The sequence below is a fragment of the Engraulis encrasicolus genome, chromosome 17, assembly GCF_034702125.1.
Source record: "Engraulis encrasicolus isolate BLACKSEA-1 chromosome 17, IST_EnEncr_1.0, whole genome shotgun sequence".
In the NCBI taxonomy this organism is placed as follows: Eukaryota; Metazoa; Chordata; class Actinopteri; order Clupeiformes; family Engraulidae; genus Engraulis; species Engraulis encrasicolus.
In genome coordinates this window covers 15,934,142-15,948,770 of record NC_085873.1, presented here as the reverse complement: position 1 = coordinate 15,948,770, position 14,629 = coordinate 15,934,142, and the positions used below count along the sequence as shown (strand labels likewise).

Sequence of the window (14,629 nt, the reverse complement as noted above, 5' to 3'; positions counted from 1 at the left end):
AAGGGGGTAAGCACTCTAGGAAGTGCCCTTCAAAGCAGGAAGTGGTTTCGAAGCGGATGAGGAAGCACTCCAGCTAAAGCGCACTTTCCTCTGAAGCACCGTTAGTTAGAACTGAGCAACGCTACGAGACCGGATGAAAACCCTGGGCCTAGCCTGGACAGACTAGCTGACTCATGATGCAAGAGGAACTTCTTGGGGAAGATAGTGTGTGTGTGTGTGTGTGTGTGTGTGTGTGTGTGTGTCTGCGTGTGTCTGTGTGTGTGTGTGTGTGTGTTTCGCAGGGAGACTGGTTAATGTCTTCAGCCGTGCTGGCAGGCTGTCAGGCTGCATTAGCATTTCCACTCATACTGCCTCAGCTAAATCACTGAGCGGCTCACAGAGCATCCTCAAAAATCATCTCCTCTACAAAAGGTCTCGGGCTATGCTCGAAGTGCACTCAACCCCCCCACCCCACACCCACGTGTTTTCACGGCTTCATTTAGCTCATAAATTATTGCAACGATTGCTGCAAAATGTATGCCCCTTACCCAATTAAGTCACCTCACTTCAAGCCAATCTGAGTTTCGCCTGGTTGTGTTTTGCCCCCCCTCCCTCCCCTCATATCTTCCCAAATCTGTCTTCCTGTTAAGTAGATGCATCATGCTCGGCTAGATAGCTAGCTGTAGGGGCCATCTCCATGTTATTGAGAATCGTGCAGTAACTGGACTGGAGCTACGCAAAGGAGCAGCTACAGGGCTGAAAGCTAGTGTTCAAAGTCAGCGTTTGGGGTTAGGGATGGGATGGGATGGGATGGGGGAGTTCCCTCTGGCTGTGTGTCGTGATTACAGTGGTCAGTGTACATCTAGTGTTCAGGCCATCTGTCTGGCTTGGCCATCTGTCAACATACCAGACATGACTGCAAACACACACACACACACATGCACGCACAAATGCACATGGCTGGCGGATAGGATACTCCCAACTGTCCACGGAGGAGTTCATGGGCAGACCATTCCAAAAGCAATTACGTGGGAATGTCAGCTCTCGCTACACGCCCATGGACATGCAATAACCTAGCTGCAGGCCAACTGAGAGAGACTCGCGTCTGATTCGTCTACCAATGATGTTATACCATTGTTGTTACAACTCACAATCACTTCAGGTTAGTTATACCATGGTTGTTACAACTCACAATCACTTCAGGTTATGATCTTTGTTTCCCCGTTTCAGATTGAAGACATCCCATCCCATCTAATTTACCTCAGGACAAAGTATACCAAAATGTTATTATAAAATTAACCAGCATTTTCACTCCCCCGTTTCAGAATAAACACTTCTCCTTTGTGCACTGAGGAGTGCACAAACTAACACTTCCCCACTTTTGTGATGTGTTGTTTATTTTTTTCCCCAAAGGTGCCAGATAAAGGAGAGGTTGTGTTTTTGTGCAGGAACCCCCAAGGGCATATCTGATCAAACAGGTGTTGTTGCCACGCGTACTATGGATTCCGCCAGGGTGTAGGTAGGTGGTACTGTTACTCCAATTTCCATTTTTTTCAGGATTTTTCAAAACACATTTTCTGTCTATGGATGCAGCTCTGAATGCCAATTTCTAAGGTGAGTTGGGTGCTGATGCGAGGCAGTCTAGAGTGAAGACAGGTCAGTGTCTCTCCCTTTCTCTCCTCTCCTCTCCTCCCGCTGCGGTGCTACCAAACATTATTTAGTCACGGACCGCCAAACACCTGACAGAAAAACAGCGACACAGCTCGCCGACAAATACTACTTGGTGAAGCAGTGCAAGTCTCTGGCAAACACTCAAGAGACACAGGCTTACAGTGCACACTGACACATGCATGCAATCCTGATTTCTAAGGTTTTGTGGTACACATACATGTTGATTCTTCTGGCATGGCTGACAACACCTGTGAGATACAGTACTCAGTCCATCAAGTCCCCATTCATACAGAGCCTCTGGTACAACCGTACTGTCACCAAAACTGTAACGACCAAGTGTTAGTATGTTACAAAACACTCTCTGCATGGTTATATTATCGTAGTAATGATGATGTTATGAATGTTCTCAGAAAAGAGTGACAGCGGCTGTCGACGGGCCTGTCTGCAGGAAGAGGCTACCCCCGTGGGGAGGTCCCTGGCCCTCACTTTAAAACCACTGGGGTTAGGTGATGGATGGGGTTACCATACCTGCGTTCTCTGTGGGGTATGGGTGGGTTCTGCTGCTGTCTTGTGATGAAGGTGGTGCCCCACACGGGGCTGCTGTGGCTGTTCCGGAGCCAGCCCACGGTGGAGGAGCCGGCAGGGTACGGCGCTGAGCGGAAGCCATGCTCAGACTCGGTCTCCGCCGTCAGGGAAGAGGCTGAGCTCCCCATCACCCCGACAACCGAAAGTCACTCTGTAGAACGTGTTTAACGGCGCGGCGCGCCTCCTCCCCTCCCTCCCTGCCGGTCTTCACACGGGGGCAAATATTAGCAGACTTCTATCCCCGGTCCTCCCCTGGGGTAGTATGTGGGACTTACGGCTCTGAGTACACACTCAGTCTCTCTCTCCCTCTCTCTTTTTCACTCACTCAGTCTTTAGCTCACAGTTGCACAACAGTGTGGGAACAGGCAGGAAAAATAAAAGAGTCACGTGTTCTCGATCATGCCAAATCCCCACTCCATGACCTGCTGGGCGGATCTGAGTCACTCAACAGCGTGAGTGACAGCGGAGGTCATGAAGCGTCACATCAACATGACAGGAGCTCAAAAAACATTCAGAGGGCTCCGAGTCTGTATCTTGTCACAGTGTAACGTCTGAAGGGTCACGGCTTACTCAGCACAGAAAAGCGTGTTGACAGAATGCAGAGGACGGTCATGTCATTAGAGCTATGGCTTTCCAATGTAAGTACTGTTTGGCGTTGGTGGTAACAAATGACCCTGGACCAATGACCAGCAGCTGCAATCATTTTCAGTGAGCTAAATTGACAAGGGCCATGACCCTGGAGTGGTACTAAAGCATCAGCAGAGAACTTGCTAAACCCGAGGATATGGACAGACTGTCCTAAGTTCAAAACATTTCCAGTGAGTGTTTCTCTGGCTTAACAATGTTCTCTTTGACAAGAGGTACAAAGCAGGGTTAAAAACTAAAGTTGTACACTGGAGGGACTCGTGCTTGAAAATGCGGCGTTTGCTCCGAGGAAAACTCTCCGGTACCGTCGGTACAACACGGCTCGTCTTTCTCCAGCTGCTGAGGGGATTACCGACCATCACGCGCGCACCGCCCAAAGCCCACTCCTTGGCAGATACGGTTTCAGCCTTTTACGGAATCTTAGTTCCACCACTTGCGCGCGTCCTCGCGGTTAAAAAGCGTCCATATACAGTCAGACAACGTCAGTTATTAATTTAAAACAGCACGCTATGAGCAATGATAAGCACCCATCAATATACCATACGTAGAGAGAGGTTCAAATAAGAAGGGAAACTCGTTGGAAGACGCTATCGTCACGGCGAGAGAAGGATAGTTCAAAGCCAAAACAAATAGGTGTCCGGTCCAGCTTGTCAAATCGAGATGAAGTCTAGGGAGGGTGCGAAGACTAAGTTGAGCGTTCGACTCAGCTACAGAAATGATTTTTACATCAGTTACCTTCCTCAGACCTGGAGATAACCCCTTCTTTGTCTCCGCACTTCCCTACTTTCAGGAAGAGGAATAGAGGAGCGTGAGCGGAGGCAACCGAAGGTTCCGCTTTAATTCGCCTGTTATTATAGTTTATTTTTTTTCTCTTTAATGTATCCGCGAAATATCGCGCCGGTTAACATCTGTAGTGCAAAACTGACAAGACGATACTGTGTTATGGCCACTAACCGGCGCCCACATACACTTATTTAGAGATCTTTGGTTGTTGTTGTGCATTTTGTCCAAGTCGGTATGAAGAATATGACGCCAGGTCAGCAGATAATTTTGGGTGACGGCAACTAACAGTGGCTTGTGCAGGAGGCACTGATAAGCTTCGTCCCAACTGACTGACTGGCACACAAAAAATCTCGCTGTAGTATCAGAAGAGACACTGAGCAGAAGGCCTCTGACGGTATGCTGTAATGTCAGTGATTTCCGAGTTTAAAAAAAACGCTTCACCCATGGAAGGCCGGGGTAGATGGAGGGGGTTTGCAAAACCGAGGAATTTAAATCAAATCCCGTTCCCCGGTCGGGCAGCCTTTCGGATTGCTGACACGAGTTCACCGTTCAGTCGAACTGAATAATTTCTGGAGGGTACAGCCACCCCATACCACAACAAGAACCCACGAATGCACTCAAAGATCCAGATATTGACTGGCCCGTCAGCATTGTTGGAACTCCAGAACCGCTTGATTTCCGCCAAATCCGAAGTGGTCTTTTCTTTCCATTATATCCCTTTCTTTCTAAGATGCTGCAGCCCGAATGCTCCCGTTGAAAGGCGTCCACACACACACCGCTACCCACAGTGCTTCACTCCAACACAGTCCTCTGTGCGCGTTTGTGCATGAATGTATCCGCGATCTCGACGCTGGTCCTAGTTCCGGATGTTATTTCCATTGCATTATATCCATGCTTTTCTCCTCTCTTGTCTGTGGTTTGCACACGCTAGGTGATAAGGGGCAGCGCACACACAGATGCGATAGCTGCCCAGCGGATTACTGCCAGTCAGCAGCGCACATGCGCATTAGCACCAAAGTGGGCACCGACGGGGCGTCTGTTCAATAGCTTAAACTGCAAAGGGACGGTTCAGCACACAGGGAGGTAAAAGCATCCAAACGCGACTTATTGCGTGCACAGTGACGTGAAGTTACACTAGAAAATGAAAAACTTGCCTCGAGCCAGATTCAGCCGAAGTATGCAAATGTGTCTAGTTATGGGTGCAGCTGCAGTAGCAATTCCAAGGAATTAAGAGTGAGCAACTGTCACATCCTATGCCGAGTCACCTCACCATACCACATTCTCCATCCATCCACATCCTTAGTTCTACATGCTGTTGGTGCGGTCTTATCACAGTATGGGCATCTCTAAGCCCCAACTATTAGTGTCCCTTCGCTGAGAGAGAGAGAGAGAGAGAGAGAGAGAGAGAGAGAGAGAGAGAGAGAGAGAGAGAGAGAGAGAGAGAGAGAGAGAGAGAGAGAGACTCACACACAGGCAGAAAGATGGAGATAAAGAGATGAGGAATAGGTAATGGTGAAAGCAGACAACACATGCCGGCACACCATAATGCTGCTTTGAGACAATGTAGCATTTCTCCAGACTCCATAATTAAGATGGCCTTCTAAGGTATTTGGTTATAGGACCAACAGTTTCAAGTAAAACCACATACTTCTAATGGCTGACATTTAAATGCCAACGATCGTACGAAACAATTGTGATGTAAATGGCTAGGGACAGCCACTGGGCAAAACAGATTTGAGTAGCAGGCCATAAGTCATGTCCACTCAGTAGATATGAACCCTCCAACATGAACTTGCTGGAATAGACCTCAGTTCATGTTGTAGGCCTACCTCCTGTCTTGCTGTATTACACATCTCTTCGGAAATGTAGGAAATGACACAAAGCCTTTGTTTTTAAAACAGTCACTTCTGTCTGCCATACTTACACACAGCTCATTGGAATTTGTGCCGACTTAGTCATGTTTTCCTTTGACTACGGCTAGAAATGGTTGATTATGAATGGACACATCCACAAAAGCCAGCCATTGAAAGGCTCATTTTCAGCCACTCTATTCCTGCAATTTCAAGTCCATGCTAGATCACGCTAACTCATAATGTCTACAAGAGGGCCGTTCATAATTAGAAACCTCTTTTTGCAATTAGGTTTGCGTGGCTGAAGACTGCTGCACTGTGGGTGTAATAAAAGCATCCGACTGTCGGCCACTTGGGCATCTGGACAATCAGCACTTGCATGGAATTGATTAGGTTTCCATAGTAGTCCAAAAGAAAGAGGTTTTTTTCCTGTGAAGAAATATATCAGTCTATTATTGCTCGGAGTAATTAAGGCCGCAAGTCAAGAAAGACATTCACGGGGCACTGTAGATTTCTTCCAGTGGCAAGCGCAGCATCTTTTGCCTGAGCACACCATCTGGAAGCACACCATCCTTTTCTCTTCAATACAAAGAGAAACAGCAAAGAACTGGGCTGAGGGGGGGGAATAAAACAGAATCTCGAGACCGAAATACCTTACATCTTTTAAAAGCAAGCAACATCTCTCTAGTTAAACCCTGAACACTTGAGGGATTTTCTTTACAACATGTTCAACAAAAACCCAGGCTATATACCAAGACTGGGCCATCACAGAGGAAACAATGCCAGCAGCAAATACCTGAAGGACAGACAGCTGAAAATGTTATAACCAACAAAGCCTATGCTGGGGCGTTTGGGTCAGGGAAGAGACTTTGTGAGCTATAGCACCATATGAAAAGGGGAGTCTTGACCTTTCTTAAATACCTTCCACATTGCATTCAATGCTTGAATGCTGTGGGTTTGCTGCCAATGACTGTACTGGTTAGTCACTGTCTGAGTCAAAGGGCAGGGCTATTGATCCCTACAAAGCTGCACAAGGCTATGGCACCATCTTCACAGTGTAGACAGGATTGTAAGGATAAGCTTATGTCTCAGCTCGACCATAACTACACCAAACGCGCAAAAGCTGATCAAAGCTTGCTGCCAAAATGAAACTAACTTCAGTATATTTTCACCGGCTTCTGATTTTCCACCATACTTCACATGGTGCCATTACCAAAGCAAATATGGTTTATCCAAGTAAATCAGTGTTTTGCACATGTAACCCCTTGATGTATTAATGTGAAGTGAAAGCCCAACTGGGAAACTCCAACTCCCATTGTCATTGTGACACAGCACTCCACATCACACAAGTGATCACTGCACACTGCACAGAACGAAATTGCATTTATGCCTCACCCGTGCAAGGGGGCAGCCCCAAATGGCACCCCAAGGGAGCAGTGCGGCGGGACGGTACCATGCTCAGGGTTTCTCAGTCATGGAGGAGGATGGGGGAAAGCACTGGTTAATTACTCCCCCCACCAACCTGGCGGGTCGGAAGTCGAACCGGCAAACTTTGGGATACAAGTCTGACGCCCTAACCGCTTACCCATGACTGCCCATTAGTATGTTTTTCGAGTAAATGGGATAATTATAAGAAAATATGCAAGTACGTTTTACAATACACCAATAAGCCCACTATAGGCCTACCCTGTGGATGTCATGTGACTCAAGCCAACTCTATCACAAGACCCAGGAGCGAACCTAATAATTTAAGACGAAGGAGGTTGTTTCAGAGAATGCAAGTGCTCTAATATCTTTGATTGCACCCTTTTATCTTGCAGCACACAAACATACCAACATGTAGGTGTAGTATGTATTCTTCAAAACAAAACAGAGCTGAATTGACAGGCCTTCATTCAGACGCCAAAGTATGGATGAACTGTTAAAAAAAGACATGCCACAACTTTGTTGTTTAAAAATAAAGGAAAAGGAAAGTTGGTGCTTAAAAATCAATGTCTGTCTGCTATGTGTGTGAATGAGACTGAGGAGGTGGGTGTGTTTGTGAGAGTTTGTGGTTGTGAGCTTTCAGGCCTATCACTCTTAACATGCTCAACACAGTTCTCTGCTCTTTATTTGATCGACGTGTACAGATGACGCAGAGACACTGAACACCACGGGAAAGCAAAACACTCTCAAATCTCTCCACAGCACTGGACGCCTTTGTTCTGTGGCACCTGTTACACAAGACCACCTGCCATCCCTGCGTGCAAAGGTTGAAACTGGCTGGCAGAGTTGCCCACCAGAGAGTAGTCATGATTCAATCACAACTGATGAAAGGTTGTGGTGCTTTTCTCATATCCAGGTGTTCACACACTCCCATAACACCATACAGACATGATATGAAACACAATTCCATCATTAGCACACACTAACTTACATCACCGTGAGACTAGATGCATTAATAACACCGTAATATATGCCAAGGAACAAGGGAGATTCGTGGTAAATAAACGATGCCCATATCTTATGATGTTCTAAATGCTGAACAGCTGCCCAGTGCATTTTGCTACACGGAAATAACTTGTCAGGAGGCTTCTTTTATCATAGGTTAGGTAGGCTACCTTAGCTGTAGCTTATGGCTAACGTTAACCCCTGTATAATAACCAGGACATTGTTTGCCAACAACCATACTTCTGGTTTTGTTGCATTTTTATTATCATTTTCTTCTTTGCGGGCGAGGGGAAGTAGCCCTTGTATTGGTGGCGGGAATCCCCAGCAGAAATATCTGGGGAAGTTACCTTCGAACTGAAACCCAACGTCAGATTTGGTAAAAACCGGGGGGCATGGGTCCACCAAAAGAAGCATCTGTAAACAAAGGCGCCGAAACGACACCGATGCCTTTCGAGTTGTAAGATTCGCCGCCTTGAAAAGAATCCGTTTAGCCTATTGCCCAGATTACCTTACTTGAAGGGAAGGTGTTGAAATGGGATCTGAAGTTCCAAGGCGACACGGTGCTCCCTTTCTTTGATTGTCGACCAGGGGGTTATGATAACTTTTCTTGCTCCTCCGATTTTCGCCAAGCACAAGTTATCCTCTCATTCTCCAACAGTCCAGCTAACAGGGAGCAGCCATCCTCACATAACTTTGCCTTTTTTCCGTCGATGCATCTTGTCGTCAATCGATGTTCTGAGGTCAATGTAAGGTTTGCTTTTCCAGACCGTCGAATTCAGTTACGTTTTTGAATAGAGTTAGTAATCTTCTACGTTACCTCAGTCACCCTGGGAAGGGGATCGCTGGGGACCGAAAGAGAAAGCGTTTTGCGCCGTTTACGTAAAACGGACCCACATGCATCAACAAATGTCGTCTGTCTACGCATACAATGTTGGAGAATATGGATTTTGAAACGTCATTTCCCACAATGCCGCGGTCAAACTCGATAACAAGGATATCCGGAGGCGGCTGTCAAGCTCGGTGGGTTGATCAACAGCGGAGGACCTAAATGAACATTTTTACAGAATTTATTTGACACGTACGATGTAAGGCGTTAAAACAGTGGACCGTTTGTAGCCTACATAAATCGACGACCTGAGCCCCTCAGGCAGCATGTTTCCATCAGTTTAAAAGCGCACGAGGCGCAAGGAAGCCGCTACACTACACAAGTTCACATGACCTAGAGAATCTGACTGTTCAAAAGCGATATCTTTATGTTTTAAGTCCGTTCAAGAAGTGCTGTAGGGAGTGAAATATCGTATTGCCTACCTCGGTTTGTTCCGAGCACACGGCCGGGCCTCACGTCTGTAGGCTGGCAACATTGCCGGCTACATTGTATCATTAAACAGGTTGCAATTTCAGTAGGCCTACAATGTTACAAGTACTTCAAGGTTAGCCTGGTAGTTTAATGATTCGATATTACAGTGATGGAGGTACGCCTCCTAGTGGTAAAACAGGAAAAATGCAGTTTTAAACCTCATTGTCATTGATGGAATAATCTGGTCATAATAAAACGTTTAATACTTTGTGAAAACCTACTAAGCAAACAAACACAATTTGCACCGTCGAACAACAACAACAAAGTGAAAACAAAATAATATTGCATCAAGCTGTTACAGAAATATTAAATTAATATGCATATGCAACTGAATCGTTTTTATATTATCCATAGAAGTATTAACCTGGCCTAGGACATGCATACTGCGTAGCAAGTAGGCTTACAGAGTGCGGGAATAGGCCTACAGATTACAGCATAAATTGTGCAGAACAAAAGAAGAGAAGCAATATACAAATATCTGTAAAGGACCTACAACGTTTGCAAGAGAGACAATGCAAACTGCCTCAAATCACCCTTCACACCAAGACAAATTCATTGGTGCACTGCTCATTTATTTGTATCGACTAACATCTACATTGAATTAACAATTTGATCTTGTGTTCGTGCTTCCTTGTCTCAGTCGCCTCTCTCTCTCTACCACCTATTTATCTCCTAAAATTGTCCATCTGTCATCCTTCTTGTCTATATGTTCTCTCTCTCTCTCTCTCTCTCTCTCTCTCTCTCTCTCTCTCTCTCTCTCTCTCTCTCTCTCTCTCTCTCTCTCTCTCTCTATCTGTGGAGTTGCTTCTCCTGAGTCCACTGCCGCATGTTTCTCACTCCATCGCTATGTTGCTTTGCTCAACCTAATCAACAGCAGGAAACATGTTGCTTTACTAGACATGTGAATGCACACATACATCATACACACACAGGGGCGTAGCACCAAATTTGGGGCCCTAGGAACAACTTCTTTCATGGGCCCCCCTACTCACAACCCCCCAAACACAACCAGCACGGAGGTAGCTACTCTGCCTATCTTTTGTCTTGCGCTTTGCGCAGATTAGAATGGCGTCAGCAGCATTCAAAACGCAGACTGGTGCCCCGTCAAAATCTCGTCATTAATTTACCACACTTCAGCTACAACGGACGTTGTCAGATGGCCAGGGAAAGTAACCAGAGATTTCCTATTGAGAGTGTTGAGACCGCAAAATGAAAGCAGAATGACGGTTCAGGACTGACAGCTCGCACCGCCACCTGACATTGGCAACTGATGAACGTGACTTGATTAATATCGTTACGAGGACATAATCAATCTGCAAATGTGATGCACCCGATTGAGAAACTGCTTTTCCTCAACATTAGGATATTAGGCTAGCGAAAATAGGCTCACCTTCTCTCAAGTTCGCACAATTTGCATCTGCTGTGACAGGGGTTGCCAACCGTCCCTTGAAATACGGAATCGTCCTGTATTTAGAGATAAAAGTACGGGTTCCGTATTGAACTGAAACGGGACACAGGACGTTAAAATGCAAGAAATTACATCTAAGAAATGCTAATTTTTCTGGGGGACGACCCCCAGACCCCCGGCACGATGAAATGTCCCGTATTTTTTTCATTGACAGTTGGCAACCCTAATTCACGTTTGTGACATTTTCTTGATTCATTTTACAAATTAGCTTTGCTATTTGGATATTTGAACCAACATCGACCCTATGTTGGTCTTGTGACTTGTTATGAATATATCAAAGACAAATAGCCTATGGGTTCCTATCACAATTATAGCCAAAAAACAGTGATGGGCAGTAGCTTCGCTACAAGCTACAAGCTATAGTTTAACTACATTTCCCAGTAGCTTGGTCGTAGCTTCACTACTTTATGTATCGAGTAACTTCCCTGTAGTTGAACTATTTTTTTGTCTTAAGTAGCGACGTAGCTTCCACAAAAGCTACATTTTGTCCCGCAATGTTGCTCAAAGAAAAAATGTTGACTCTTTCCTGAGATCTAGGCAGTCATGCCAGGGAGTGCCCCACACTGTCCCTCAGAAACATATCATGTCCCCACTTGGACTTATTGGGGTCATAATGAGATCAATAAAGTTTTGTTTAATGAAGGTAGGCCTATCTGTTATTTTAATCTGACATTATGTCGGGACAATGTAGCTTATGGTGTAGTGAACTACATTTCCGCACATTTTTGTAGCTTAGCTCACTACATTTCTGATGGTGGTAGCTTTAGTGTAGTGAAGCTTAATTTATGGTTGAGTAGCTGATAGCTTAGCTTACTACATTTTACAAGTAGCTTGCCCAACACTGCCAAAAAATGATATAGGCCTATATTTTTTTAATCTGACTCCAGCTATCACAGTAGGCCACACGGAATGGGAATGAGATAACCTGTTAGCCTACTGTAGGCGGTAATTTTGACATTTGGGCTCACCTTTCTTGCAAGAAATCAGCAGCAGTTGCTTCATCTGGTTTCCCCTGTCTCTCTTGCCTTTCTATTCTTTTTGTGAAAGCCTGGTGTTTTAGACATCTTTCATTGCTAACCGGCTGCTGCATTTAATGCCTGCAATGAAGTGAGTGAGTGTTGATTACGCATATTGTGCAATCAAAAGTCCGCGAGAGGGCGGACTAAACCAATGCGTACTGATTATGGGGGTGTTTGATATATATTGTAGCCTATTTGCAGGCTAGGATATCCAATTTAACAGATGTATTTCCAGAGAACATTGGAATTACATAAATTATCAACATGTTTTGACATTATTGTAAAAAATAATGTTTCAAAAAGCAAAACAAGAAGAACATTTTCCATAGGGGCCCCCCGGTGGGCCCCCCAGGTGGGCTGGGCCCTGAGAATGAGTCGGGGTTTTCCCCCCCTGTTCCACGCCGCTGCACACAAAGACACATTTAATACAGCATATGCTGCATAATAACTGAATATGATGGGTCAGTGCTGTGTTCAAGAGTCCCTGAATGCCAATTGCTCAGATGCGTCTGTCTGCCATGTATTGTCATCTTCCAAAGGTGGATAAAAGTAACATAAATTGTGTTTTTAATTGGTGTGTGCCACACCGTCTGGTCATAGATGCGAGGGGGTGCAAAGGTGTCTCTGGAATGATTGCTGATGCACAGAATTTCAATTAGCCTCCTCTGTCAAGCAACAGTATTAGGCTTCTTTATGCTACATCCTTCAGCACATACATACAGATTACCAAACAAAGAGACACTGACACAGTGATGGATGTAGTAGGATATTATTTTGTCAAATAAAAAAAGAACTACAGCTGTAGCCTATAGAATATGCAGTGATATCATTAGGTTTATTCAGGACTCAATGCATTATGCGATATGAATGAACACTATATCTTAAGGCCAAAGCTGCTGTAGCCTATTCCATTTTTTTTAATTCTAGCAATACATCACCTAATTTTCAACACGGATTCATGATTATTGTATTTCATGTATTCTGTGTTGAGGCCCAGCGGTATACAGATACTCTTTGTCTCTTTGTTCATGTGCCAGTCAGGCTGGCATCAATCATTCAGTAGTAGTGCATCAGCCCCCTTCTACTCTGAGCCCCAGCACAGTACAAGATGCCATGAGTGAGGATGATGTGTTGATATGTTGGTTCCCGTTGAAACCCTGTTTCCCCCTTTTGGCGTCTGACCATTTGTCAATAATTTATTGTGCTCAACTATGTTGTTGGTTTTGTTTTAATTAGTACTGAGTATCCATATGGGACAAAGTAGCAGAGCGAACTGCCCCAGCAGACGACACAATAACTGACAATATAAAAGATTTGAACTAGATTATGTTGAGAATTATGCAGCATCATATACTCATTCGTTCTACGCACCTCACATTCAAAGTACCCAAAATGACAGGGAATTGCATTCATGAATACAAATCAAGGCAGTCTCAGCAAATGCATTACTGAGCTGGTGTCAGAGTGCTTGATTTTTGGTAAAAAAAATTAAGTAGGGCTTGTTGTTTTGAAAGTGAATGAAGAGTGCAATCGTTCCTACAGTATGTGTCAGCAGTTAGGCAAGACCTCCATTTTGGCTCATTAGCTGAATGACAAAGCACTTTTTCTTTTTTGGAGAGCATTAGACACTTCAACAATTGCTGTAACCTACAAAGACCAGGGGAGTCCGATCCAAACTAAAAGTCTGGCCCATAAATTCCTGATCTGAGACATCTAAACCTTAAACAGCAAATACGTTCTGAAAATAAACTACTAAAAAGTACAAACTCTACCTTTAAAGAGCATTGCGTTGCTGGCCAAGGACTACAGTGGGCCCCAAAGAAGGCCCCTTTTGGACTGTGCAGTTTTGGCTCTGAGCCTAACATAAACTCTCACCTGATTTAAATTTACTCAAGAAATGTCTGTGTAGCTTTAAATAATATGAGCTGTATGGCCACTGTACCCACATGACAGACATTCTTCTCTTCTTGGTGTTGTTGTCAATAGCATGAACTGTTGGAACGGTTACCCCATCTGCTGCACAGAGATACTGTATTTCAAGTGTGCCTTCCGCCACCAGGGGTCAGAGCATGGATGAAACTGTGCCCGAGCAGGGCCAAGTAGGTTTGTTCACAAATAATAACAGAATCTTGCTTTGTATTTTTTTTTCCTGCTCCTCTCAAATGGATGTTGGCTCAGAATTTCGAAACACTTTCGCTGCTTCTTCCCTCCTCTCTCCTGCCCCCCAGCCGCCCTCCCTGCTGATGGCGGATTCTGATTACAATGTTACACTCATAACTGCTGAATAAAACGCGGCATGCCTGTATTCAGACTGTGTAACCTGTGGGAAAGCACTCTAGCGGATGTAGGGCACGGGCAAGAGGAGGCGAAACAGGAAATACAGACAAAAGACTGAGAGATGAAGAATATCACAAATATTACTGTAGGTTCCCTGGCTACGTGGCCTGGCAGCTCACCTTTTGAAATGGGTGTAGCCAGTTTATAATAAATATCCATAATAGTGTAGATAATATAAAATATAATATTTCAACTAAAATATTTTTCATCTGTCAAGTATACAAAATTATTTTTAGGAAATATGAACGGACTGATTTGTTTGTTTATATATATAATTCTGTCATAATATATTAATATGATATGCTGTTAAAGGCTAAGTTACAGACGGACAAAAATGCACGCTATGTAAATGCGTCTTGTAAAAATGCCATATAAGAGGGTGCATAACTACATGACATCAGTAGAGTTAACAATTCTAGGAATGAAGATATGCAGATATGAAGGTGAACTTGTGTGTCAGCGAACAGCTTAGAACGGCAACATAAACATCAAATCTTAGTTATAA

General features: G+C 44.6%; 1 protein-coding gene across 3 annotated transcripts in view; it reads right to left on the bottom strand.

Moving 5' to 3' along the window:
* Positions 1-8,782, bottom strand: part of capn15 (calpain 15) — a 78,523-nt gene extending 69,741 nt beyond the window's left edge. Inside the window, exon 1 of one of the 3 annotated variants that reach the window (XM_063221862.1) lies at positions 8,452-8,782. Coding sequence is in view for 1 of the 3 variants with exons in the window: in XM_063221860.1 (XP_063077930.1) it covers positions 2,179-2,363 (185 nt within the window). In the remaining 2 variants the exon portion in view is untranslated. Of the gene's footprint in view, positions 1-2,178; positions 5,042-8,451 lie in introns of those variants that run through there. The other 2 variants (XM_063221861.1, XM_063221860.1) reach the window with 2 other exon arrangements.
* Positions 8,783-14,629: the final 5,847 nt, after the last annotated feature.